The sequence below is a fragment of the Tiliqua scincoides genome, chromosome 1 (genome assembly GCF_035046505.1).
Source record: "Tiliqua scincoides isolate rTilSci1 chromosome 1, rTilSci1.hap2, whole genome shotgun sequence".
NCBI classification, from domain to species: Eukaryota; Metazoa; Chordata; class Lepidosauria; order Squamata; family Scincidae; genus Tiliqua; species Tiliqua scincoides.
Window position 1 is genome coordinate 203,852,909 of NC_089821.1, and position 25,153 is coordinate 203,878,061.

A 25,153-nucleotide genomic window follows, 5' to 3' on the forward strand; every position below is an offset into this window, starting at 1 on the left:
ACAGGAAGGCAGGTCAGTGAGGATGAGGTTGCTATACAGTAATATATGCTAAAGTTGTCATACAGTAGACTAGATAAGAGATCAGCTCCACCACAATGTCAGACTTGTTTTTGTTCTTTACTGTTTGAGTCTGGAAGTTCCTGTGTGAAGCTGAATCCGAAGCTGATTTTGTAATGTCATAAGCCCTGTATCAAGCAAGAACGTGTGTTTTAACATATTTGAATATTAATAGCACAGGCTAGAGCTTTTAATAAAAAAAGAAAAACAGAATGGATGCTATCTTTTCTATGACATTATTTTGAAAAAAGGCAATGGAAGTATCAATCTGAAAGTATCAGTTTTAGTGAAGCCTGCATCTGACCTATCTATGTATCTAAAATATTTCTGAAATAACATGAACCAGAATTTTTTTTAAAAAATCACAGTTGAAAAACCAAATTAAAAACCAAATCAAATGGCCAATAAAACCATCCTCTTTGACTTTCGTGTATCGTCAGCCACTCACCATTTTTATCCTTCTTTAGCAGAATTGCTTTATTATCCACCGTGCTCTCCTGAAATTTTTTGGTAATGCTTCCTATTTCACTGTCCAAGTCAGATTTAGCCTTTGGTTGCTTTTCTGTCCTGTACTTCACAAGTGTGGTCCTTGCTGGATCCAAAAATAAAGCAAGAGATGCTACAGAAGGTATATGGCTAGGGACAGGAAGAGTCCCATCTTCTTCACCACCCCCAGACTTACTGATACAGGCCAAAATCAAGAGAAGTACACAACTAGCTCCATCAACCTAACTGGAATTTTGACGGATTCCTTTTTTTGTGCAGCATGTCCCCAAACTACAAGGCAAGCCACTTGGGGTCTTAGGGAGCCTTTTCAAGTAATCTGTGATGGAGGACTTGGGGACTGCTATTCAGAGAAAATCCCACTGTGCACACCCACTACTCCATTCCAATTGACTGGAACAAACCAAGTTTGACATTTTCTGTGGCTATTCATTCCGGCTCTGTTTGACAGAGCTTAAATCACCTTGCAGCCCAAAAATCAAATGCTACATGATGGCACACACTGTGCAGCTGACAGCCCCACTAGCCTAGAGTAAAAAGTGTATTTTATAGTATAATTTTGCAATTGCAGTCAGGCACTTCAAAGCAATGTTGTATTAATTCACAGCCAGGCACTCAGGCTTTGGCCTCTTGCCTTTGAGCAATATGATTGTGAATTACGAGTACTACCCCCACATTTCCATCCCTGTTGTGAAGAAATAAGACTTGGCTGCTTATTTATGAATAAACAACTCAGCAGACATTCTCTCCAAAGCTATGGAAGCATAAGCAATGTGCTTACGATCAGTCGAGTTGGATTCTGCAGTAGCAAAATCAAGAATCTCGTTGAAGCCTACCTGATCACATTTAGACTAGCATTGTCTCATTGCAGTCAATAAAGATGGCCACTCTGACTTAGAATGGTACCCCAGATTCACGCATGATATTCTTAATACCCAATCAGGCCTTCTGCATCAATTCTGCATATTCAGCTAGAATGGCCCTTGGTTCAAAGGTTTTGTACTTTTTTGAACAAAACCTTGTTCAAAGGTTTTGTACCTGCAATGGGCAGGTTTTTCCATGCAATCTCAAAGGTCCTCAGGGACAATTCATGCATGGCCCCAGCATGTCGGATGGACATATGGCAGGTTACAGAACTGAACCTTTGCTGCATGACACCTTCTGGAGGGTCAACCCTCTGGAAGGGTCACAACCCACCCATCAGACTCATGAGGGGAGCCACCTCAGGCAGCACATGGGAGAGATGTCTCCTCTGCTACTACAACTACCACTTTATTATTTATTTACTTATAAATTTCTGTCCCGTTTTGTCTCCCTAGTGGGCATTCAAAGTGCACTTCCTCCCATAGTCGCTGAGAAGAGCAGAGTGGAAGAAGATGTGAAAGAGAAGAGAGCAGTAGACTAGAATGTCTCCCAGGAGGCACTCTAGCCCACCACTCTCCTCTTTTCCATACTTTCAGTTCCACTGTTCCTTTCTTACTTTTCAGATTGACTGTAAAAAGAAGTGATAAATCCCCATGCCAAATACCCACTAGCATTTGGTGCCCCATCTCAAGCATTGGAAGATCTTTGATCAGTCCAGGCATGCCTAGATCTTTAGCATGAAACAGACTACATACATAAATACTTAGCAAGTAGACCCTGCTACTGTAATCTGTCTACTCCCTTTTTGATTGGGATAGAAACCAATAGATGCATAAGTGGGGTCTAATCATATAGGAATCTATGCATGGAAATTGTGGAAAATATGAAAGGCTTTAAGTGAGATGGAAGATGCCTCTCTCTGGTGCCTCTTTGTATGTACAGCCTACAAACTGGGATACGTGAGTGACCAAGCCCTTTGAAGGATCAAATTTGATTGCATACAAGCCTTCCTAAGCACTATATAAGTCAAGGGCCTTCTTCGGATTAAGCACACCTCTGGCAAGACGATCAAGGAGAGGGTGTTTTTGGTGATGGCACCCTATTTATGCAGTAGTCTCCCTAGAGAGATCTGCCTGACTATTAATTTGCTAAGTTTTAGGTTGCCTAAGCTTTTAATTAATGGTTTTACCTGTTCAACTATTTAGACATTTATGGTTTTATTTGGCATTTTATTGAATATAATTTTATTGAATGATTGAAAGGCATTTTATTGAATAGTTGAATGATATTTTGTGTGTGTGTTCATTGCTGCTATTTTATTTGTATCTATTTGCATGAACATGTGCCTGGGCGCCCCGGGCAGCTCAGGATTGGGCTGTTAATTGCCCAATAGTGCAATTCTATACATATTTAGTTAGAAGTAAGCCCCACTGAATGCAATGGGGCATAGTCTCAGGTAAGCATAGGACTGCAGCATAAGCTACTCATCTCTCAGCCTCCATTTCCCATCTAGAATTTGTGGACAATAAGACATGATAGGACTATCATAACAATCACAGAGATAATGTATGGGAGGCACTATTTAAATGTTTAAATTGAGCAATACAAATGTTAATTGCTGTTGGAAATTACACTTTTTAATTGGATATCTTAATTTTGAATACAATAATTTGGTTGGCATTTATTACTACTATAGCATTTAAACAAAAATTTAATGCAAATTAAAGTGATAATAAAATATCAGTTTTCATTAACCTTAAATATTCAAATTGCAGAGTAGAATGGACTTTAATTTAAGACATATGCTGAATGTTTGAATGTATTTTCCTGACAGACATATGAGTAAGAATGTAACAGAGAGTTGTTTTTTCTGTCTAGTTTACTGATCCACAGATTCCCATCCAAACCATACAAAACTCTCATGAACAGCAAGCACTTATACTTGGGTTAAAGCATGTGGGTATGTGTAAATAACTCCAGTTTCCAAGCTCAACTGACCTTTATTCACTCTGCATTCTTCTAATGTCGCTCTCCCAGCCACGTTCTCCGGGCACTCCAGATCACTTTGACAACTAAGCTGTGATCCCAAAACAGCAGCGACTTGATTTGAGAGGTGTTTCTTGGCGACATCTACATACGGGTTCTGAAATTGTATCAGACAACAGGATTGCTTTATATGTAACATGTTAATCAAAACATGATGCTTCTCAACTATAAGATATAAACAGCAGTGGCTACATTTTCTATCATTAGCTATGAATTTGAGAGAGGAATCTTCTGATTGTCAAATAAATTGCAAACTACATTTTTCTACAATGTAGGCTTTGAGGATGAGACAACCATAGTCCTCGCAGGGCGCAATCCTAACCCCTTATGTCAGTGCTTTCCAGCACTGGCATAGTGGTGCCAATGGGACGTGTACTGTAGTTGGGTGGCACTCACAGAGGCCCCCTCAAAGTAAGGGATTGTTTTTGCAATGCAGAGCTGCATTGCCCTTATGTCATTGCTGGAAAACACTGACATAAGGGGTTAGGATTGCACCCTCAAATATCAGCCACAGTGCCAATAAGGGAGGGCACCAGGATGCAGGTCTCTTATCTGGTGTGCTCCCTGGGGCATTTGGTGGGCCGCTGTGAGATACAGGAAGCTGGACTAGATGGGCCTATGGCCTGATCCAGTGGGGCTGTTCTTATCTTCTTATGCTGTTGTGGTTTGGGAGTTGGACTTACACCTGGAAGATCCCAGTTCAAATCCTCACTCATCCATGAAGCTTCCTGGGTGACTATGAAGAACAAGGGAAAACCACTGGCTTAAGTCCAAATTTCTAGTTGGTTATGAGCTATGTTTAAAGGTATAAGATCCTGTAGTTGGGAGGAGGGAGCTGCTCTATGGTAATCTATCATGGATGTCTGTTTGTAACAGCTATAGGATGGCTGAAGAGTGAGCAACCCTTTGCTTATGCTGATTAATTGGAAAGATCCAGGTGAGTGTTTGGGAAAAGTAAGTTAGGAGCTTAACTTTATTGTTTTAGCATTGTGAGTGTAATGTCTTTTATTCTCTGAAATACATAAATGCCTTTCAAAATAACAACTGTCCAGGGCTGATGTAGTTGTGTGGAGTGTGTGCTGCATCTTTTGGTGGGGGGCAGGCATGGGGGCCTCTTCAAGGTAAGGGAATGTTTGTCCCTTCACCTTGGGAATGCATTGCAGCTGCATTGCACAGAAAGTTAGATAGGATCGGGCCCCGCAGTCTACTACCCTAAAGTGAAACAGAGCCTTAAGGCTGAATCCCAGGAGTTTGAGGGAGCTCAGAGCTTGCAAGGGCTGGGGATTTAGGCTGTAGGACTTCAACTTCCCCTCAGTTGGAAAACTGGCTGTTAGAAGGAGTGGTGGCACTTACTGGAGTGTAGCTTGCCCTGTAGAGTGTAGAGGATTCATACACTTGGTCAGTCAGGTGAAAATGTGCAAGATCTTGTATTCAACAATTATTTGCCTGAGAACTGTGCCCTGCTCTCTCCTGAAGTATTAAAGACCCTTGAGATAGTAGGATACTCAATAACAAATTGGGAACATGGATTTCTGATTGACTGGGGGTGTTTGGCCAGTGAAGGAGGAGTGAGTAAGATTTGTCAGAGAGACTCTGGACCTTGGACCAGTCACTATCTCTCAGCCTAACCTACCTCACAGGTTTGTTGTGAGGACAAGAAGAAAGAATTATGCACACCACCCTGAGCTCCTTGGATGGTATAAAAATATGAGAAATAAATAATAAAGTTGACTGATTGGAAAGTGGAAATAGGGAGCTGGGTTTGTCCTTATTCAGCCCCTCTTCCATATCAAACCTCTGATCAGCATAAATTATCTGACAGAGCTGACATGCAATTGCTGTACATGACAACACAGGGAGCTAATGTCTACTTGGTTACAATATACAACAATTCATTTTAAAAGTCAACAGTACTTGTAAAACCTGATCCTTGGGATGAGGAACCACAGAAACTGTTGCTAACATCACCCACACAGTTCTCATAATTAATTTATGTATGTTATTGATCATTTGGAGATAACTGCTCGTTGCCATTGAGAATAAGTATTAAACCTTCAGAATAGATTGTCCTATTCTGTTTTCTTTTTTAAGAAAAGAAATAAACCACTGCTTAAAAAAAAACAACACAGCATGAGACACATTCTTTATTTTGAATCTATTCCTTCAAATTACTTACAAATAAAGTTTTAATTTTAATGAGAATACCGACTGGGAAATTCCCCAACATTGAAAAGTGTGTATAAATACTGTGATAATGTTTTCAGTCAAGCCAAATCCTTTTATTCTTTTATAGTTGCTTCATAGAAAGTTTCCCAAAGGCATCTTGCAAATAAATTAACATCTGCAGGGCGCCGCTATTTAAGCGTAATCCATGTTTCAAATATTAGATTTTCAATTCAGCTTAAATTGAAATCAGATGTTCTCCTAGCACACCTAATGGCAATGCAATATACACATTTAAGAAATTACAGTACATCTTTATAGTGCTAAAAATCAAGGCCACAATGAACAGCCTTACAGGTGCTAAGTCAATTGAATTAAAGGGTTTGCAGCTCAGTCCTATCTAACACCACCACCCCCTGCCGATACAGCCATGACACTGAAGCACACACATCCTGTGGAGGGAGGAAGTCACGGAAGTCTCCTCAAGATTAGGAAAAATTTGTCCCTCCACTAGTCAGCCTCCACTGACCCAATGTTGCCAGTCTGGGTGGACTGAGGCCAGAAGGGGAGTAGGATATTGCTGGAGCCACTGCGGCTGTTAACCACCCCCATCCTGCTATTGACGTATCCCTTTTCCACCCCAGTCCCTGCCACGTACTGCCCACTTCCTGCCTCATGCCAACCTGCTGGTGCCAGAGCTTCTGCAGAGGCCACTGTCAGCTACACCTGCCTGTTGATACTCACCATTTGTAGCTGTGGCCAGTCTATGCTCTATAGCGCATAGTGTTTTGTGATGGCCATAAAGCATGCTGCACTGCTTGAATGCAAATTCTAGCAATGCAGCAGTCCCAGAGGATTGGGTTATTAGTGTGCCTAACTTTCAGTGAGATTGCAGCCCAAGTATAAAGCACTTTGCAATGGCACACCTGTTTGCAGTGCCGGTGCAAAAGCCAGAGCCTTCCTGCTGGTGCCAGCATAAGGCTCAGAGCCTGCTGGTGCAGGTATGTACTGAGCTGAGCAACTAGGGAAGGATGGTGGAGGACAAGGAGGGAGTGTAAGAGGGCAGGGGAAGGATGGCAACAGAGGTGGGTTGGGTGGATTGAGCCCAGAAGGGGGATGTGATTGGCAGCGTGGTGTGTGCCTATCCTATCGCCCTTCCTAGGCCCAATCTGGCAACATGGATCCATGTAGACTTGCACCAGTGATTTCACTGGTGCTGGTCCAAGTTGACTCATTGTGCAGGCCGGGGCTTACTCCAGAGTAAGGGAATTAATGTCCCCTTACCTCACATGTATACCAATTGGTTCATTTCAACTGATGGAGTATATCCAGATCCACATGCACCAAAAAGGTGAGCATAATTTGAATGAATTTTATTGATAAATGAATTTTATTGAAATGAATGAAGCGCTCATTCATGCATTATCAAATTCATGCATTATCAAAGCTCCACCAATGCAGGAGAGCCTCCCTTTTTTTTGGTGAAGGAAAGGACAAAATGCATGCACAGAAATATAATGTTGAATTCACAGAGCTTCTTCTCCTCATAAATAGAACACAAAATTCCGAAGTGTTCAGAGATACATGTGCATCCCTTTAAAAACACTAACTAATCAATATAACTTGCACATGCAGATCAGAGAACAACATTAGTAGTATTTTCGGAAATGAAACTCCTCTGCAGTCTCTGCAAGCGTTCTGACAGTAAAAAAAGCCTGAATTTCAGGATTTGGGGTTGTTTATCCTACAGGACTGCTCAGAAATATATAATTCCAAGATGAAATCAAGCAAAAGGATTGTGCCAAAACAGCTTTACCTCAATAGTTCTATCTGTTCTTGTTAAAGCTCTCTAGCCTCACTAAATCTGCAGAGATAACCCAGAAGACAAAGAACAAGCGTGTAAAGATAAGATTACTTTAGACCATACACTACCTCAGACAGTCAGAAATGACACATTAAATAAAACAGAACATTTTATTGGATGAAAGGTAAGGATCAGGAGGCAGGAATGCATAGCAGTTAGTAGGCTCAGAAGCTGTGCCTTTCTGTAAGGATCTGTTGCAATCTAACACAGGGGTTACCCATCTGTGAGGCTGGCAAACAGGTGCTTCAAAGGGTAGTTTGGGAGGGGCAATTGGAATGGGGGTGCCCTACAACCTGCACCCACCCATCACACCTGCAGCTCACTCCATCCTCTGCCCCATCCTCTTCTTCTGAGTGTGCAAGAGAAGGGTGGAGGGGCTCACTTCCTCTTCCAGCTCTGCTGCCACCCCAGTGATCCTTTTCCTGAGTACTCCCCTTGAGCACTCAGTAAAAAGGTCACTGCACTTCTTCCCATTCTGAACCTCCTCTTCAATGCAAATCTACTCCTTGTAAAGAAGTCAAATGGAAAGGATGCTGGGAACTGAGAGTACTCGCCTGGTCCTGCACTTTACAAGGCACTGATAGATTAGATCAGTGTTTCTGAACCAGTGGTACTCATACCACTGGTAGTACTTGAGGTGGTGTCTGGTGATACGTGCAGGACCCCCACGATCCTGTCGCCTAGCGGCAAGACCAGCAATGTAACACAACAAGCAGGAGGAGGAGACTCAGCTTGGTGGGCAGAGATTCAATGTGCACTTTGCTTGCGCTTGAAAAAGCCGTCCTGTCTGCCCTGGGCCTTTTATCAGTATTTGTTGCATCGCATCTGGCCTCCCAATCTGGAAGTCACTGGTGATGACATCATTGCCAGTTACTTCTAGTGGTACATCCAGTAGGTAGACCACTCAAACTGGTACAGCAAGGGACAAACATTGAGAAATGCTGGATTGATATATGATAGATGAAATGATAGATGTATCCACTGGAACAGGAAAGAAAGTAAGTATTGACAGAGAGACTTGCCACGATATCTTTTTGGCTAGTTGGATTGCAACCTGACCTTTCCCCGTAGCCACTAGAACATCAATTTTCTTTCTCTTTCATCTGATGGCACACTGGCAATGCGCTAAAATTGTCAAGGCACACCATCAGGTTTTGTACAATTAACAATGCATACCATGGTGCTGGTGAAGGGCTCACATCTCCCAATGGCCCTACTAATCAATGACCTTCCCCCCAATTCTCATGGCACACCTGTGGATCATTCATGGCACACCAATGGGCCGTAGCACAGTGGTTGAAAATGGCTACACTAGAAGGTAAATATCTAGAAACGTCTGCCCTGTGGAGGAACAGCACACAAGAGATACCCATATTACACTTTTTCCATCCAAGAGCCTAACCATTCTTTGAACATTAGCTTTTTCTAGTCAACATTTGTAGAATAAAGATACAAACAGTCTCCCATATTTTGTTCATAGGAAAACTCAAAACTTTGCTTACAATAAATTTGCTTACATTTCCCATGAAATAAATCTGTAATACATGTAGATCAGTGGTGGGATTCAGCTAGTTCGCACCGGTTCTGTAGAACCCATACCTAATGTAGGTAGGGTTCTGCGAACCATTTGCTAAGCCGCTCACAGGACAAACTTCACGGCCACGCCCCGCAGGGTGTTCATTGGCCGCAGAGATCCCCACCGGGAAGCCTGCTCCTATAGTAAGTTGCGCGGGGCTGCGCCTGTGCCTCAGAGAGTTGCAGCGCCCGGGCTTTGTTGGGCGAGGGCGCGACGGAGCCTCAGAGGTGCCCACGGGGAGGAGACACGAGCGCAGGAGCGGAGTCTCGCTGGCCGGAGCTCTTACAAATAAACGTATAAGACAAGTGCATTTGGAATATTATTGGGCCACATTTATTAATAAGCCAATCATGAACAAACCATAAACAGCAATAGGTCCTGCCTCACATTCCAGCCCTCTAATCTGGACCAGTTGCAAAAGCATCTCCTTGCTTTACAGGCTTTCCCACCCTGACTCCAAGATGTGGGCTGTCACTTGGATTACCTGAGCCAGACAGCATCTAGGAATTGGTATTGATCCCCCCTCCAACCCTGCTTCCTTCAGGGTACACACCAGAATCCCTTCTGTTCCCCTTTAAAGACTTCATTGAGTTCTAATAGTAACATTAGAACAGTAATATACCATGCGAAGAAACTTGTGAATTTCTCTTGCAACAGTGGTGATAAAATGAAAGCTCTTCAGAAAGAAATCACACTATAAATTATTGAAGGCTGCCTCATCTTTCTAAAGCTCTCAAGCCAGCAAAGTTCTTCGCAGTATAAATGGTTGCAGCTATACATATTAACTTGTACAAATAGGGAAATCCTGAATATAAAGCTGGACAGCTCAATCCATTGCTATTAGGGAACAGAGATAATGTGTCACAAGCAAGTCTGTTGAAGGAGCACTGTTACAAGGAGAGGTTACCACATTAGTAGTTGATGCCCCTGAAATACCACTTTTCAGCTGATAAAGAACCCAATGCAAACACCTATGTGTTCATCCAATGTGCTCATCTAAGGTACTGCATCCAATAGACCAGGGGTTCCCAAAGTGTGCTTTGTGGTGCCTTAGAGCATCCCAGGGCACCATGGGATGCCCCCAGTAGCCCCTCCTATCTGTTTTCCCTGAGGTTGCAATCTTGGATCTCACAAGATCTCTTGAGATTTGGGTGCCACCATTTTTGATCTTGTGAGATCTGCAAGATACAAGATGGCAGTACCTAGCTGAGCTGGGAAGAAGAGGCTATGGTGAGCCATAACCCTGTTTAGTTTGGGAACCACTGCAATAGAATGAATGGTGAATACGCATATATCACAAAGCTGAGTTGCAATCAATAAAAACAGCAATGGAATCCATACTGATCGCTTTTGAATTTAAAAAAAAACCTGAAGATTCAGGAATTATAAATAATTATATCATATTGTGTTGAACATGTGATCAAGGAAATCTATGCACAGTTCTCTTGCTTTGTAAGATAACCATTGCAAGTAGAGATAGAACACTTGGATGAAGTCGCATTCTCCAGGCAGAACATTACATTGTTATATGGTTACAAACTATTCTAGTGAAGAGAATGGCCCATTTATTAGAGTAATCAGTGCTGGACATTGCACTACAACTTTTGGACTACATTTATTATGAGTTATCCATGTTACTAGATACAGATCATAAACCTTTATCTGCAGCCTTTAAAGTACTCCTGGAGAGCTCCCTCTGATGCCTTCAGAAAGTCAGGATAAAAACTAACAAGGTCTTGGCATTAACCGTTACCAGAAAAGCAAGCTACATATATTTAGCTGTCATCTATAAACTTTCCAGTAGCAAATACACACTCAACAACAAGTCATGACTACCACTGTTGCTACTACAACTATCCTGAAACCACCAACAGCACCACCCCAGCACGAATGCTTGTTCAAACAATGTGGAAAAAATTATAGAGACCTGATGGAGAAGAGGAACAAAGACATATAATTGTAGATATTAATTTTCTTTACTCATGTTTCAAAGAACCAAGTAGACAACAGGTAGTGGACACAGGCTAGAAAGTAATTACTTCATAATTATGACTGATCAAGCATCAGAACTTACAGACTTCCCAAGTTTGGGTCCACAAAATGTAAGTGCTAAAGTCACATCCAACCATTCAGACACAACAAAAATACAAGTATCCAGCATTTTGGTTTTTTTGCTGTCTAGTCTCATTCCATAAAATGAGTACAGTCATAATGGAGGAAGGGTTACATATAAATTAGTTTCCCTGAGTAGTATCCAGAGTTGCTTGCTCTTTAGAAAGGGAATCTTACCCTAGAGGAAAGGACTCTGGCTCTAGACCAGTGGTTCCCAAACTGATGGGTCACCACCCACCAGGGGAAATGGAAGCAGAACATTTCTCCTTAAGGGGAGTGGCCCTGCTTCAATGGCAACAACAGTGCTGCAGCGATCACCAAGCTGCCGATGCTAAGGGGCTTTCTTACTTACTTAGGGGGCAGTGATAGCTTCCTGCAAGGTCCTGAAAGCTCCCAGCCCCTCTAACCTCCTCTGAAGCTGCTGTAAAAAGCCCTTATCTCCAAAACTAAAGCTACTTCAGATTTTGTGGGGGGAAAAACAGGAAGTAGCTTAGTTTAGAGATAAGGGCTTTTTACAGCAGCTGTGGAAGAGATCAGAGGCAGCTGTGAGCCTCCAGGACCCAGCAGGAGGCCAACGCTGCTCCCACCCCCACCCCCGGTACGTAAAAAAGCCCATTGGCAAGAGTAGCAGTTCGATTGCTATGGCCCCCTCCCCTGGGCCCCTCCCCGCCCATGCAAACACACACACCTGGTTTCTAGCTCCCCAGCAGGAGTTTGGGAACCACTGCTCTAGATCATGGGTCTCCAAACTCTGGCCCAGGGGCCAGATGCAGCCCAAGGCCAGCCTCTGATCCCCTGAGAGCTTCTGGCCCAGTTGACCAAACACAACCAAAGTTGTACTTGTGGGGTGGGGGAATGGGTGTCCATTTAAGTATGTGCTTTATTTCTTGGGCTGTGCTGTGCTTGGAGAAGTCCTGGACATTTGAGCCCACTCATTTATTCATTCATCTAAGTTCCATCTCTAATGTATTATTTAAATTGTAGATTTAATTTTTTTTCTGGCCCTGGACACTGTGCTAGATATTTGATGCGGCCCTTTGGCTAAAAATTTAGAGACCCCTGCTCTAGATGAAGAATAAGTCTAGATACTACCCCCTGTTAATACATGAGATCTTAACAGGGTTCTAGGATATAACTCAAGAGCATAATTTTGCTAGGAACTGGATGCTGTCAAGGCCATTTATGATTGATGTTCATATGCATCCCAAGATATATGCTTTTAAAATATAACATTAGAAGCTGTTTGGAACCTGTGAGATTGCAGAAGAAACCAGCAGGACCATAACAGCAAGTCAAGGCTAATTTATTCCACTCCAGAAAAGATAATTATCTTTTATTATTTTTCATTTTATGCCACACTGGCCTTCTTGTCTAATGTGTCAACAAGTCCAACTGTACTGCAGGCCAGAGTAGTATCTTACAAGGACATTATGTAACTACAGTTATAAGCACTGACAAGGTACATAGTTTTTGAGGCCAGAAATTATAAACTCATTCCCCCAATATGCAGATTCCAACCTAGGACATGAAGCCTTCATTTTCTAGTCCACTGGGCAGTGTGGAAAGGAATTTATAGGGAGCTAAAAGCCTTCAGAAAAGCCAGGAACAGTAAAAGGAATCTTCATGTGGCCTTATTAACATATAAGACAGCGGTAGTACTTCAGATTTTTTATTTTCCTGAAGACCCTGGACGGTACAATAAAAGGTACTTGAATATTGCCAGCTGAGTGCCTATTCGTCATGCCTAAAGAGAAGGTTCAACAAGAGTCCAAAGTAATAATCTCAGAGAAATAACCACATTATGACAGCGCGGTAGCCAGATTAGTCTAAACAGTGAATGGCCTGTTGTGATGAACTTCTGGGACCCTCATGCTGAACCATTAGGCCTTTAAAGATTAAGACCAGCATCTTGGATCAAAACAGAAACAGATGGGGAGACACTCTTGCTGCTTTATAATTGGCATGATGTGTTTCCAAAGTTTCTTCAATGACAGCAGCACATATAATGCGTAGCAGTGATCCACGTGGAATGCTACCAGAGTGTACATAACTGTGGCATGGCTATCTCTGTCCAGGGGAGGCTGCAGCTGCAATTCTGCCTTAGCTGGTGGATTGTGCTTTGGCCCCTGAGGATAGGGCTGGACCTCATCACAGCCGCAGTTTACATAGCTCCATAATGAGGTTGGAACTCTCAGTGCCTTGCCAACATAAGCATCTAACAGACAAATCTTATACTTACCGTGTGTCCTTGGTTATTCCCTTCTGTTGGTGCTGACTGCCTTAAAGCTGGTGCCAGCCCGCTGCCACCAGTCAGAGGCCTGTGCCTGTTGGAACAGGTAGGCATTGCACTGGGGGGGCAGGGGGACCATAGAATGAGGGTGGGCAGAGGTGTAAAAGGACAGGAGGAGGGTGGATCAGGGAGAGGGGCAGGAATGGCAGCCACGCCTACCACGGTATCCTGTCCCCCCTTCCCAAGCTTGGAAGGCCGACATGGGGTGGCTTGGATTTGTGCCAGTGATATCACTGACACATATCTGAGTAGCCACATTGCAGCTGTTGGTGCTTTACCCGGAGTCAGGAGATGAATGTCCAGCAGCCGCAATTCCCATACTGGATGTGGCGGAGGCTGCACTGGCACTGCAGCATGGGGCTTTGTTTTGGATTGGGCTGCCCAACTAGAAATTGTGCTTTACTCCTATGCAAAAAGTATAGCCAAGGTTGTGAGTAATAATGTTGTTATGTTTATTCCCCCCCCCCCCCCAAATGAAAAACTGGATCTGCTGGTACATTTTTAGACAGGCAGCTGCATATTCATCTACCAGCACACACATATATTTGTCACCTGGAAATGGCTGTACCAGTGAATTTCTTTGTTGCCGTTTGTGGAGTAGGAAACAGATGGAAGGATAAGATTTCTGATGCGTGTATCAGGACAGAAATATCTCGCCATGGCCTTTGCAGGGTTACGTGCATGTTCTCAAACACAGGCACTGATCTGTTCGTTCTAAAATGTAATGTGTAGGTAGCTACTTGGCAACCTGAGAGAACATTCTATTTAGATTTCCCCCAGCAAAACGTGCTTATCAGTGAATTTAAATGCTTTATTTTGTCAGGTTTGAAGGTAAATAGATAGAAAAAGGAAAACAAAAACACCGTATTTTATTCTTTGCCAAGAGATGCAGTCTTCATGGCAGTGCTAAGGAAACCACTAGAGGTCTCTCTTTCCTGCTTTATACCATGTATTTGAAAATTAGTACAGCTAAGATATTTCATTTTATACTTCTTATTTCAAGGGTCCATAACTCAGAGTAAGAAAAAAAAAAAAGCACTGCAGGCAAATACTTGTCATAAAAAGATCCAATCTAAGAGAAGTTATCTTCTTCTCTTCGTCCTCCTGCTCTCTGTACACTTGAAAATATGTAGATCTGAATAATAGCACCACTAAGTTGTTAACTAGAATCTGGTTGGTGCCTGGGCACTAGTGCTTGAAATAGAAGACAAATAATACAGAAATATTACTTTTTTTAAATTAATCCTGTTTGAGTGGAAAGTATAAATGAAATGAAGAAAGAAGGCATTATTAAAAGAACAACTTTGGAAAAGGAGTGACGGAATTGTATTTAACTTCCAGAATTGCTTTAGTGTGTGTTTAAACTTCTTGCCACTCCTTTTCCCCCCTCTGGTGGCATAAACCAGAAACATACTTAACACAAGGCATGGTATGATGCTTCACATGATCACCCTTCTACAGTAAGTAGTGATGCAATATGGAGAAGAAAGAAGGTATTTCAGAGAACGTCTGAATTGCTACATTCTCACAGTTCTTATAGTAACATCACATTCGTTTCACACCACCTCAGAGCCCTACGTTTACTAAAAGTAAATCAGAAGTGCACCTTCATCCCTTTATCAGGTGATAAGCTTGCATATGAGAATGAACATCAGACACAACTGACAGAACTGTCATATAATCTCATTGTCAGCTCAAACACAAAACGTTTCAGTTGAGTCAGTTCTCACACGCTCTCACAGTTCTCTCATTGACTGCTGACAGCTCAAGTGATGTTCATGCATGTGTAAACCCGTCCTAAATTAACTGAGCATCATGGCCAAACTACACATTATGTTTACAGCATACTTAGTCCTTGTATACTTGACTTTTTTTTCCTAAGAATACATAGAAGTCACGCATTTGTTTGCATGTTGGGGTAAGATGGAAAATCCAGGTCTTGATTGTAGTATGGGGAAAATGGATCTCAACCCTTTCCCTCCACCATGGACTGAGTTGAGATCAGATGCAGCTATTTGCTCTGGAGGGAAGTGAAGGACCATAGTGAGGAAGGGATTAAAGTCCCCCATCACAGTCCTGATTGGGAGCTCCACACGTGCTATTTAACAAGGAAAAACAAAGCTTGTGAAGGCCAAGGATGTTATGAATGTGACACATAGTTTGGTCCTGTTAACAACACAAACCAACACTTATAGCAGGTTGCACTTAAAACATAATAAATTTGCACCAGCTTAGAAACAGATGTTCTAGTGTTTTCCTTTCAGAGGCATGGGACATTGTTCCACTGGCATAACACTGTGAAAGAGCTTGTGATCAGCCAGTATTTGATCTTTTAATTTTCTTTTTAGAATTAATGGTAATAGCAAATATGTCAGGACTATTCTGCCAAATACCCCTGAGGAAATTTGCAGTCTGAATAGGGCAAGGTTTTGATATCTGGGCCTAAATGTAAGCACAAAATTATGTATGTATATATCTCTCTGTATCCCTCTGTGACTCCATGTGACCAATCAAAGTGTATAAGAACATAAGAACAGCCCTGCTAGATCAGGCCATAGGCACATCTAGTCCAGCTTCCTGTATCTCACAATGGCCCACTAAATGCCCCAGGGAGCACACCAAATAACAAGAGACCTGCATCCTGGTGCCCTCCCTTGCATCTGGCATTCTGACATAACCCATTTCTAAAATCAGAAGGTTGCATAAACACATCATGACTTGTAACTGGTGATGGATTTTTCCTCCAGAAATTTGTCCAATCCCCTTTTAAATGCATCTAGGCCCAATGCCATCACCACATCCTGTGGCAAAGAGTTCCACAGATTAACTACACGCTGAGTAAAGAAATATTTTCTTTTGTCTGTTCTAACTCTCCCAACACTCAACTTTAGCAGATGTCACCTGGTTCTGGTATTGGGTGAGAATGTAAAGAACATCTCTCTATCCACTCTATCCTTCCCGTGCATAATTTTGTATGTCTCAATCATGTCTCAGACACCTCTTTTCTAGACTGAAGAGCCCCAAACACTGTAGCCTTTCCTCATAAGGAAAGTACCCCAGCCCAGCAGCCATTTTAGTTGCTATCTTTTGCACCTTTTCCATTTCCACTATGTCCTTTTTGAGATGTGCTGACCAGAAAAAGGTTGCCACATGAAAAATGCTGAGTCTTCGTGACAAAGTACCTGTAATACAAGTCAATGTAAAGGTACAAATAGTGCACCATGGGAGATGTTGCTATCAGTAATGAGACTATGAGGTAATACGATGAGGTAATGCTATGATGTCATCTCTACTGTGATTGGTGCACCGCAAGATATAAGAAAGTCAGGTAGAGCCCACCTGTGAGGGTCATTGTATGGAGTTGGAGAGAGCAGGAGTCTATGTTGGAGAGTTGGAGATTGTGGCTGTTAATACATTTGCTGTTTTGCTGCAAAGGAACTGCTTATCTATAAATATTTTGTAAATACAGACTGGTGGTGGACATCTGCCTTGTCTGTGTTGTCTTTTCCTGGGACACCTTCACCGTCCTTGGAGCTAGCATTCTACTGCACTCTGCTGAAAACTGGCACTACACTAAATTCCTCAACAAAATAGCACTTTTGACTGTTTGACCCTTTACCTCAGTGTAAAATATACAAACACTGCTCCTAGATAATCATGAGGGTTCAATCTTACACATGAATGCTCTACTTTATATTTTTTTTGCTGTATATTATGTCTTCAGAAGATCGGATAATAATATTGACTAATTAATGGTCTCAGAATTCCAGAAATAGAGAGAGATACAAATCATCATCTCATTTTATTGGTTGGTGAACTGAAACACATGCAATTCTGCATGTACTGAGAAACATAAGTTCCTGGAAAAAGAAATGGGATTCAAATATAGAGCATTTGAGCAATGCTCAGTATATAGAGAGCAAATACAGAGCAAGCTCAGATCCAGTGGCGTAGCTAAGTGGGTGCAGGGAGTAGCAGTTGCACTGGGCAACAAGCTTTAGGGGGGCAACAAGCTGAGCTTGACACTAGTGGCCAAAATTTTGAAAATCTTGGTATGTACGAATAATACCATCATGTTTTAGGTCATTGGAAAGGTAATTTAATGAGGAATGCAATGCAACAAACCCCACTGGAATATCTGTATTCTATCAAACGTTATGGTCAATTAACCAGAAAATGAAAACACAACTGCCATAAGGAACAAAAAGTGGATTTCCGTAACTCAAAATTGATCTATGAGACTGATTGTTCTGAGAGCCAATGAGATGTTATTATGGTACAGCATGGAACCACTAAGGTGTTAATATGAGTCAGCTCTCATTTCCATGTGTCATAATACAGTTACCCCTGCTAACAGAGTAAAGACACCTTTTCAAGTGGGGCTGCTCTTATATTTAGCAGGGGGAGAATAACTGTCCCTCTTAGTGCCTCTAAACAATAAGGGAACACTTCGTATTTATTTGCTTAATTAATTAAATTTGATTTTGTTGTGGAAGGGGGCTACAAAATCTTTTATGAGCCCAGGTAGCAGATAGATGCCTTAGTTATGCCACTGGGTGGGGGGAAGCAGCAGAGCAAGCATGTAGCGAGCTTCTGGGGGGAGGAGGCATGTTTTTCCTCGATTTTCACTTTTTAAAACCTGGGTGTGACATCATTTCCAGTTGTGACATCACTTCCGGGGCATCATTTTGAGCTCCAGACTACACGATCATTAGCTGCACCACTGCTCAAATCTCAGTGTTTTGCTTATTTCCCAATATTGTTTGGGAGTACTGTTCCCATCAGTAGTTAAATGTCTACTGTTAGGGGCTTGGATTTGTCTAATTTTAGGGATTATATTCTATAAGCTCTAAGGCATCATTCATCAAGGCCCATATAGAAAGATCTTGGCAGAAGTTGGGAGAAGGCTCAACTATTCAAAAATATTGTTGGGAATCATGTCTACAGCAATCTTGAACTGAGGCCTTTAGATTAATTGTGCATAACCATTCAGCTTTGCCCACCCCCCCCCCCAAGTCATAGTGCATTTATTTTATTTTATTTTTTTTTTGCAGGTATGAATCTTGAAACTATACATACAAAAATGTCAGAAGCATGTACCGTTGTGGGTTTGCTGCCCAATTATGTATATACACCTATAATATATACACCTATGTATATACACCTATAATTATGGGTTTGCCTTGAAGTGATGCTTGTTCAGGACTGAAGATCTGACAAAAGAATGTTAATGTTCTTTAGTACTTATAGAGGTTACCTTAAAGGAACCAATGGTTGGGAAATGTTTGGAGATCTCTCTTGAATTTGAGGTACAGAGTGTGGAGGAGGCTACTTTTCCAAGGTAAGGGAAAGCACTATGTTAGTGTGAAGAAAGAGCATCTTGCCATTTGGGGAGAGACAGGGATGGAAGCAGCAGAGAGAGGGGGAAGTCTGTCTCTGGGAATATGATGTGGCTGTTGATGCGCTGCCTGACAGGAGTGCACATGGTACTCCTCTCCACATAAGCTCTATTTGTATGATCATCAAGAAAATATTACTAAAACATCAGTGCTCTTTGTTTCAAAAGAAGCCAAAACTCAAGTAACACTAACCTTAGAAACAGTGGTTGTCAAGGAAGTGGAGAGCCTGCAACAGTGCTTACTATGATTTCCGGTAATACTTTAAAATTTAACCAGACACTGGAAGACTATCCGCTACAAGCATGCATGCTTGCATACGTACATGCATACATACATCTTATGTATCTAAGAAGGTAAATTCACCTCCAATTTTTCCTTGGGACATGGTTCCAAAGCATCTACATCCAGGGCTGGACTCTGGTCTGGACTCTGATAAAAAAAAAAAATTGATTGGGCAAGTAGCAAGTTCAATATAGATCAGTGGTTCTCAAACTTTTTAGCATGGGGACTCATTTTTTACAATGACCCACCTAGGTTTACAAGACTTTTAGAAAAGGAGTTCTAGAAAGAAACAATTTCTATCATAAGTAGGAAAAAAGACCCTCAACATTTATCTCTTTATATTTATGCATGCTTGCAAACTGCAGGAGCTGAGCTCTTTGCAGGGTAATCAGCAGCTACAGTATCTGATGTTTATATGATCTTTCTATCACCCTTTGGCAACCCACCAAAAATCAGGTCGCGACCCACCACTGGGTCCCAACCCACAGTTTGGTAATCACTGAACTAGATCATTTTATTAATTGTGTGAGACAAGTCGACAGATGAAGCATAATGGGTTCAAGATGAACCTTACAGTTAAGCTTCCTTTGTTCCCTTTTACTAAATTCAATTTAAAAAAGATTCAGGATTTCTTATCATGATAACTTTAGTTTGTGGGTCTAGAATTAAACCCAGTCATATCAGTTTTTTCTTTCTTTTAATCTGATCACAATGCTACAAAAATATAGAGAAAAACTTTCTGAAAACATTTCAGCACAGCTCCTTTTGATGTATTGCTGATTATTTTACCAACTTTACATTTTTCTTACATCAAAAAGTTGCTTAAATCATTCATGTAACCCTTCTCTATTTTTCCTTATTTTGCCCATTTTAAATGATCTCAAAGAAAAACATCAGTTCCTTTTTTCAAAACAATGGTACTTACTTCTGAGTAGGCACATACAGAATTGCACTGTTAACATGGTACATGTTTGCTTTGCACATGTTGAAGAATATGATTATGGAGGTAGTATTTATCATCAAATAATCAGCCATACAAATTATATTCTCCAAACACCTGTTCTAGGCAAGATCTGGAACTTTTGGGGGCAAATTCAATGTTATCTGAAATTCTCATTTCTTGTTCTTAGGAAACTGCTCTGAATATCACAGACTGAGTTGCACCCCTGCAGTTAATCAAAGGAATTTTAAACAGTCCAGGATCAAAGGAAAGTAGCTTAGATTAGCAGGAGGATACTTAACCTAATACCCAATTGGAAACACACCTGATACAGACCAATGCAAAATTTTGTGTGCACACATAGAGATCCTGCATGTCCACAACATTCCTTTCAGTGAAAAAGGGTCCACTCCTATGTATTTCTTGAACTTCTCATGTCACAAACCAAATCTGGATTAGGATTGTCAGTCAAATCCAAAGATCTATTGCAGATACTGAGTGTCTTCCTTATGAAAGATAAAGTAGAAGCCAATTTTTATGTGGATGGGAGGCCCATGTATGTGTACTATAGCCAGCCAGCCAGCCAGCCAGCCAGCCAGCCAATCAATCAATCAATCAAAGCTTTACTGGCATTAACAATAAAACCAGGATGTAAAACAGAAAAATATCCATGACTATAGCCAATGATATAGATTTTTAGGGTTAACCTAACTTCTCTCAGAGGAGGAACATTAGGAAAAAGCATGACTAGTGTTTTTCTGTTAAAAAACAGGGTAGTAAATGTCAAGATGACCTGCAGAGAGAGAAAAACATGTGCGTCATAACTTTCCCAAAAGGAACATTCCAGGGTCTTGTGAAATCAAAGTTGCAGGCCAGAACTTCCATACTTGGCTAACAGATTTCCCAGTTAGGGCTAGAACCATGCACCAGCATGCCAAATAAGGACAGGAAAATGATGTGTATATCACACGGGTCACTTGTTTGTGACAGAGTACAATTACAGGAGTTTTGGGTGTGGTTCGGAGAGAAATCAAAGATCCACCATGGGGTAACTTCGAACCTGTATCCATTCTAATCTATTCTTAATCTGTAAATAGCATAAAAATAAATTTTATATATGCTTTTAAAGAAGTCTATGTCTGCTTAGCATCTGACCCAGAGACCAAGTCCCAGAAATCTCTCTATCACCAATCTTCAGTTTACCCCTGTACATGGAGCCCCTGTTGGTACATATGTTGGATAGCTGCCAACAAGGATCTTTTTCTTTCCATTGGGAACAATGGAGACATACTGTTTGATGGAGGGAGGAGAACAGTCCCAACTGTCAAATCAACGAATAAAGTGGGAAACCTTAAAAGAAGCTAAAAATGATTTATTGGAGGACTTTTTCCCTGAAGGAGAATAAGACCAGTGCATTACCCTCAGCTGTGTTTCTCTTGGGTAGAAGCTGTTACAATTTTTTTAAAAAATGTATTGATTTACTGAAGCACTCCAAGTTATCACCATGCCTCCTTGCCTCCATGCATCATGGCTTCTTAAGGTTGCAGCTATTCCATGGCCGCTAATTCCTATCAATGGGACTTGCTTCTCTCTGCACTAGTGACCAGGGATGGGTTATTGGGCTGAAGGTGACCTGATGTTGCAAACTAAATCAATAATTTCTCTTGTCATATTAGAAAGTCAGGAGGATACTGCTTTTTTTCTTCTTCTTTATCTTGTACATCAAAATGAACTGATGAGTAACTATAATGTCATTTTCAATCTTTTTTTCAAGCAGGACAAGCAGAAGAAAATAAACTACATACTCTCTTCATAGGCGTTTACAAATTCACAAACATTTTCTCCATAAAGTTATATACTTGCATTTGAAAAAAGAATGAAACGTGAAGTAAAGTCATGCTCCTCACACGTTTTCTTTGATGATCAGAAACATGTTTTACAAAATTTGTTCCAGCAATGAAGTGCTTTCATATTCTACTGCTCTCTCATCAATCACAATTAATAGGAAAGTAGCATTTTCAGGAATGAGAAAAGGAACTTGTTTTTCAGGAGACTCACACTCAGTTATGAACGTATGAAGTTGCCTTGTGGAACACCAGTCTGTTTGTTCTCAGTGAGGGAACATTTGTTCACTTACCTCAGGATTACATTCAGTGCTGCATCAGCACTGAAATTGGATCAGATTGGGCCCAGAGTCATATAAGCAAGTGACTCTTGCTTATAAGCAACCCTTGGGGGTTGAACTCATTGGACATAGTGGTCAGTTACATTCCCACCTACCTTTACACCTTCCCTTTTTAGCTGGTTTTTATGGCCTTCTATCTATCTGGTCAAAACCAGCTTTCTTGGGCCTACTGCTGATGTGGTAATTGCTGACTTTTGCTTAAAGTTATCTAGCTGTATTTGCTACACACTGCTTGGTTCTCATGCTTTCTAAACTGCTTGCATCTTGCCCTGAGTTACAGCCACGTTTCTGCGTTTAGCCATTTTTCTTTTGGTTACCGACATCACTTGCAGCTACAAATAGGATTCTTCCTAGGGCTCTAGGAAGAATACATTGATTTCTGAGAGAGCAGGAGACAGAATACACTGGTTGGAAACTTTCTCTTTCCTACCCTCTAAAGGCAAATGCAGCTGAGATGCAGTGGTGGTGGTGGTGGTGGTATCTGCCATCCTATACTTCACCAACCTGCCTGGTAATTGGCAGGGGTCAAGCCACAGAGGGGAATGGGAATGAGCTGGGTGAGGGGGAATGATCATAGACCTAAACTTGCTGGTGCCCTAGGACCCTGTGACCCTAGCACTGTCTTGGTCTATACACAAAAGCTACATCAAGAGATGCAATTTTCTGGGAATGAAGCCATAGTTTAGTGGGATAGTGCATACTTTGAATGCAAAACGGGTAAAGTTTTATCCCTGATAGCGTAAGCCACGTTTGCGCCAAGAAGCCCATATAAGACAATTTGGGTGCTTGACCCTTTCTGTTGATAAGGTGGCTTGGCAGAATGAACATGGTTCTCTCAAACTCAGTAAGGATTTTTATTATAAGAACAGAGAAAGAGAACAAAAAGATAATAATAAAACAAGGGGGCTAATAACCTGTTGACATACAGAGACTAATGGTCCCAGTGGTTTCTGAGAACTGAGAAAGGCTAAGAAGGAAGGGAAGTGGGCCTGATGGTACTGAGCAAAGAGGCTAATGCTCTGGTTGGCCTCTCCGTGTGAGAGTTTGCTAACACCTCATACTGGCTTGCAGAGAGCCCTGGGCTCAGTCTGTTCTGCCTTTTATATGCTGCTGGGGTGTGCAGAGAGTGGGAGTAAATGCTAAACTGGAGATGACTGGCAGCTGGGCCAGGTGTGCCAACAGTCATTAACTGCCACTTGGAAAGGACAGAAAATTTTTGTCTCAGAGTTTTACCTCTTCAGACTTGCTTACCCCTCTTGTCACAGACATTCCCTGATATTTCTGGCAGCCTACTGTACAGCCCAATCCTATGCATGTCTATTCAGAGTAAGTCCCATTAGAGTCAATGCAGCTTACTCCCAGGAAAGTGTGGATAGGATTGGGCTGGTGGATGTTAACAATATGCCAATAACTTATTTCTTCAAAATTCCTACTTGCTATTTTGTAGCCTGAATGCTGTCTTTTGTATCTTTTTGCAAGAAACCTGCACTTTTTTGAGGGAGCAGTATCTTTTACTTTTGTCCCATATGATTTCATTAAGTTGAATACCACCATTTCATAATCTGTTTAGCAGTTAGGGGTAACTTCAGACTCCCCCCCCCCCCTTTCTCTTCCATGTAATCTTTTTCCATTTTGTCTGAGCAATCCCAAGAGAGCAGCAAAGACAGGAGTCCTGCTCTTTTTAACTCAGGTTCTATATGCAAACAATTTGATTCATGTCTATAAGTAGGTCAGTGGAGCACAAGGGTTCTGCATACAACTGAAAGCTGGATTTGGGTGACCTCTTTGTTCCCAAAGGAGAATGTGGGAACAATTGAATGAAAGTGACTTTTGTTGTGAACTGAAGGGTGATTTGTATGTTGCATTTTTATTTTATTTTGCTAATAATCCAAATCAGCCTTAGCCCCACATCTATGGGTCAAATTAGATGTATACCTAAGTATATTGTGGACAGGCATGCTGAAAATGGAAGCAACTTTTTCTCATTTAAAAAACAAAAAAGCAACTGGGAGGCCCCCAGTTCTGCTTGAGATTGCAGCACCTGTGGAGAGCGAGGTCACCTCTTTCTCATTTCTCTATTTTCCACCAAAAATCACCACGTCTCTGTCTCTGAAGTGGCTGTCTGCTGCACCTAGCACTTTCTGGGCAAATAACAGTTTTGCCTGATGATTTTTGACACAAAATGCTGCAAAGAGTAGCCCTTCAGTTGCATCTCTTGCAGTGGCATACCTGGAAGGGCAAGGGGGTCAAATGCCCTGGGCACCATGCTTGCAGGAGTGTTGGTGCCTTCTGTACCCCCCCCCCCACCTTCCTTGCTGCCCCTGCAGCCATCACCTTCCTAACTCCCTTTGGAAGTTCTGGAAAGCCAAGCATGGCATTCGCAGCCTTCTGAGGGCCTTTCGGTGAAAACCAGAAGTGATGTTTTAAGGCTCTTAAAAGGTCTTCTGAGAGCCAGGAAGGCTTCTCCGGCCTCAAAAGGCCTTCTAAGGGCCTTAAATGTCACTTCCAGTTACAGAAGTAGGCATTAAAGACCCTCTGGAGGCCTCAGAGGACCTTTAATGCATGGCCTTCCCAGCCCTCTGAAGGCCTTTTCAGGGCTTTACAGCTCACTTCCAGTTTTCAGGAAGTGATGTCTAACGCCTCAGAAGGCCTTCAGAGGGCTGGAAAGGTGGTGGCGGCACTCAATGGGTGGGGGGTGGCATTTTGTGGACCTGGCCCCAGATACCACAAGAGCCAGGATCACCACTGTTAATACCTGTTAAACCTTTTGTCTCTGATAGGAGATGTGGCAATCTGAACACAGCAAAATTCTGGATTGTTCCATTGTTTCCTGTATGGAGCACTCACTTTCACCCCAATAATATAAACTCC

The 25,153-nt window shown here is 41.9% G+C and overlaps 1 protein-coding gene across 1 annotated transcript in view; it reads right to left on the reverse strand.

The window, feature by feature from the left end:
- Positions 1–3,496: 3,496 nt before the first annotated feature.
- The window catches only part of THEMIS (thymocyte selection associated), a gene marked incomplete at its 3' end in the record, with an annotated part of 73,076 nt that continues 51,419 nt past the window's right edge, over positions 3,497–25,153 (reverse strand). The window contains exon 5 of the mRNA XM_066622738.1: positions 3,497–3,568. Coding sequence (XP_066478835.1) covers positions 3,497–3,568 — 72 coding nt within the window. The remainder of the gene's footprint in view (positions 3,569–25,153) is intronic.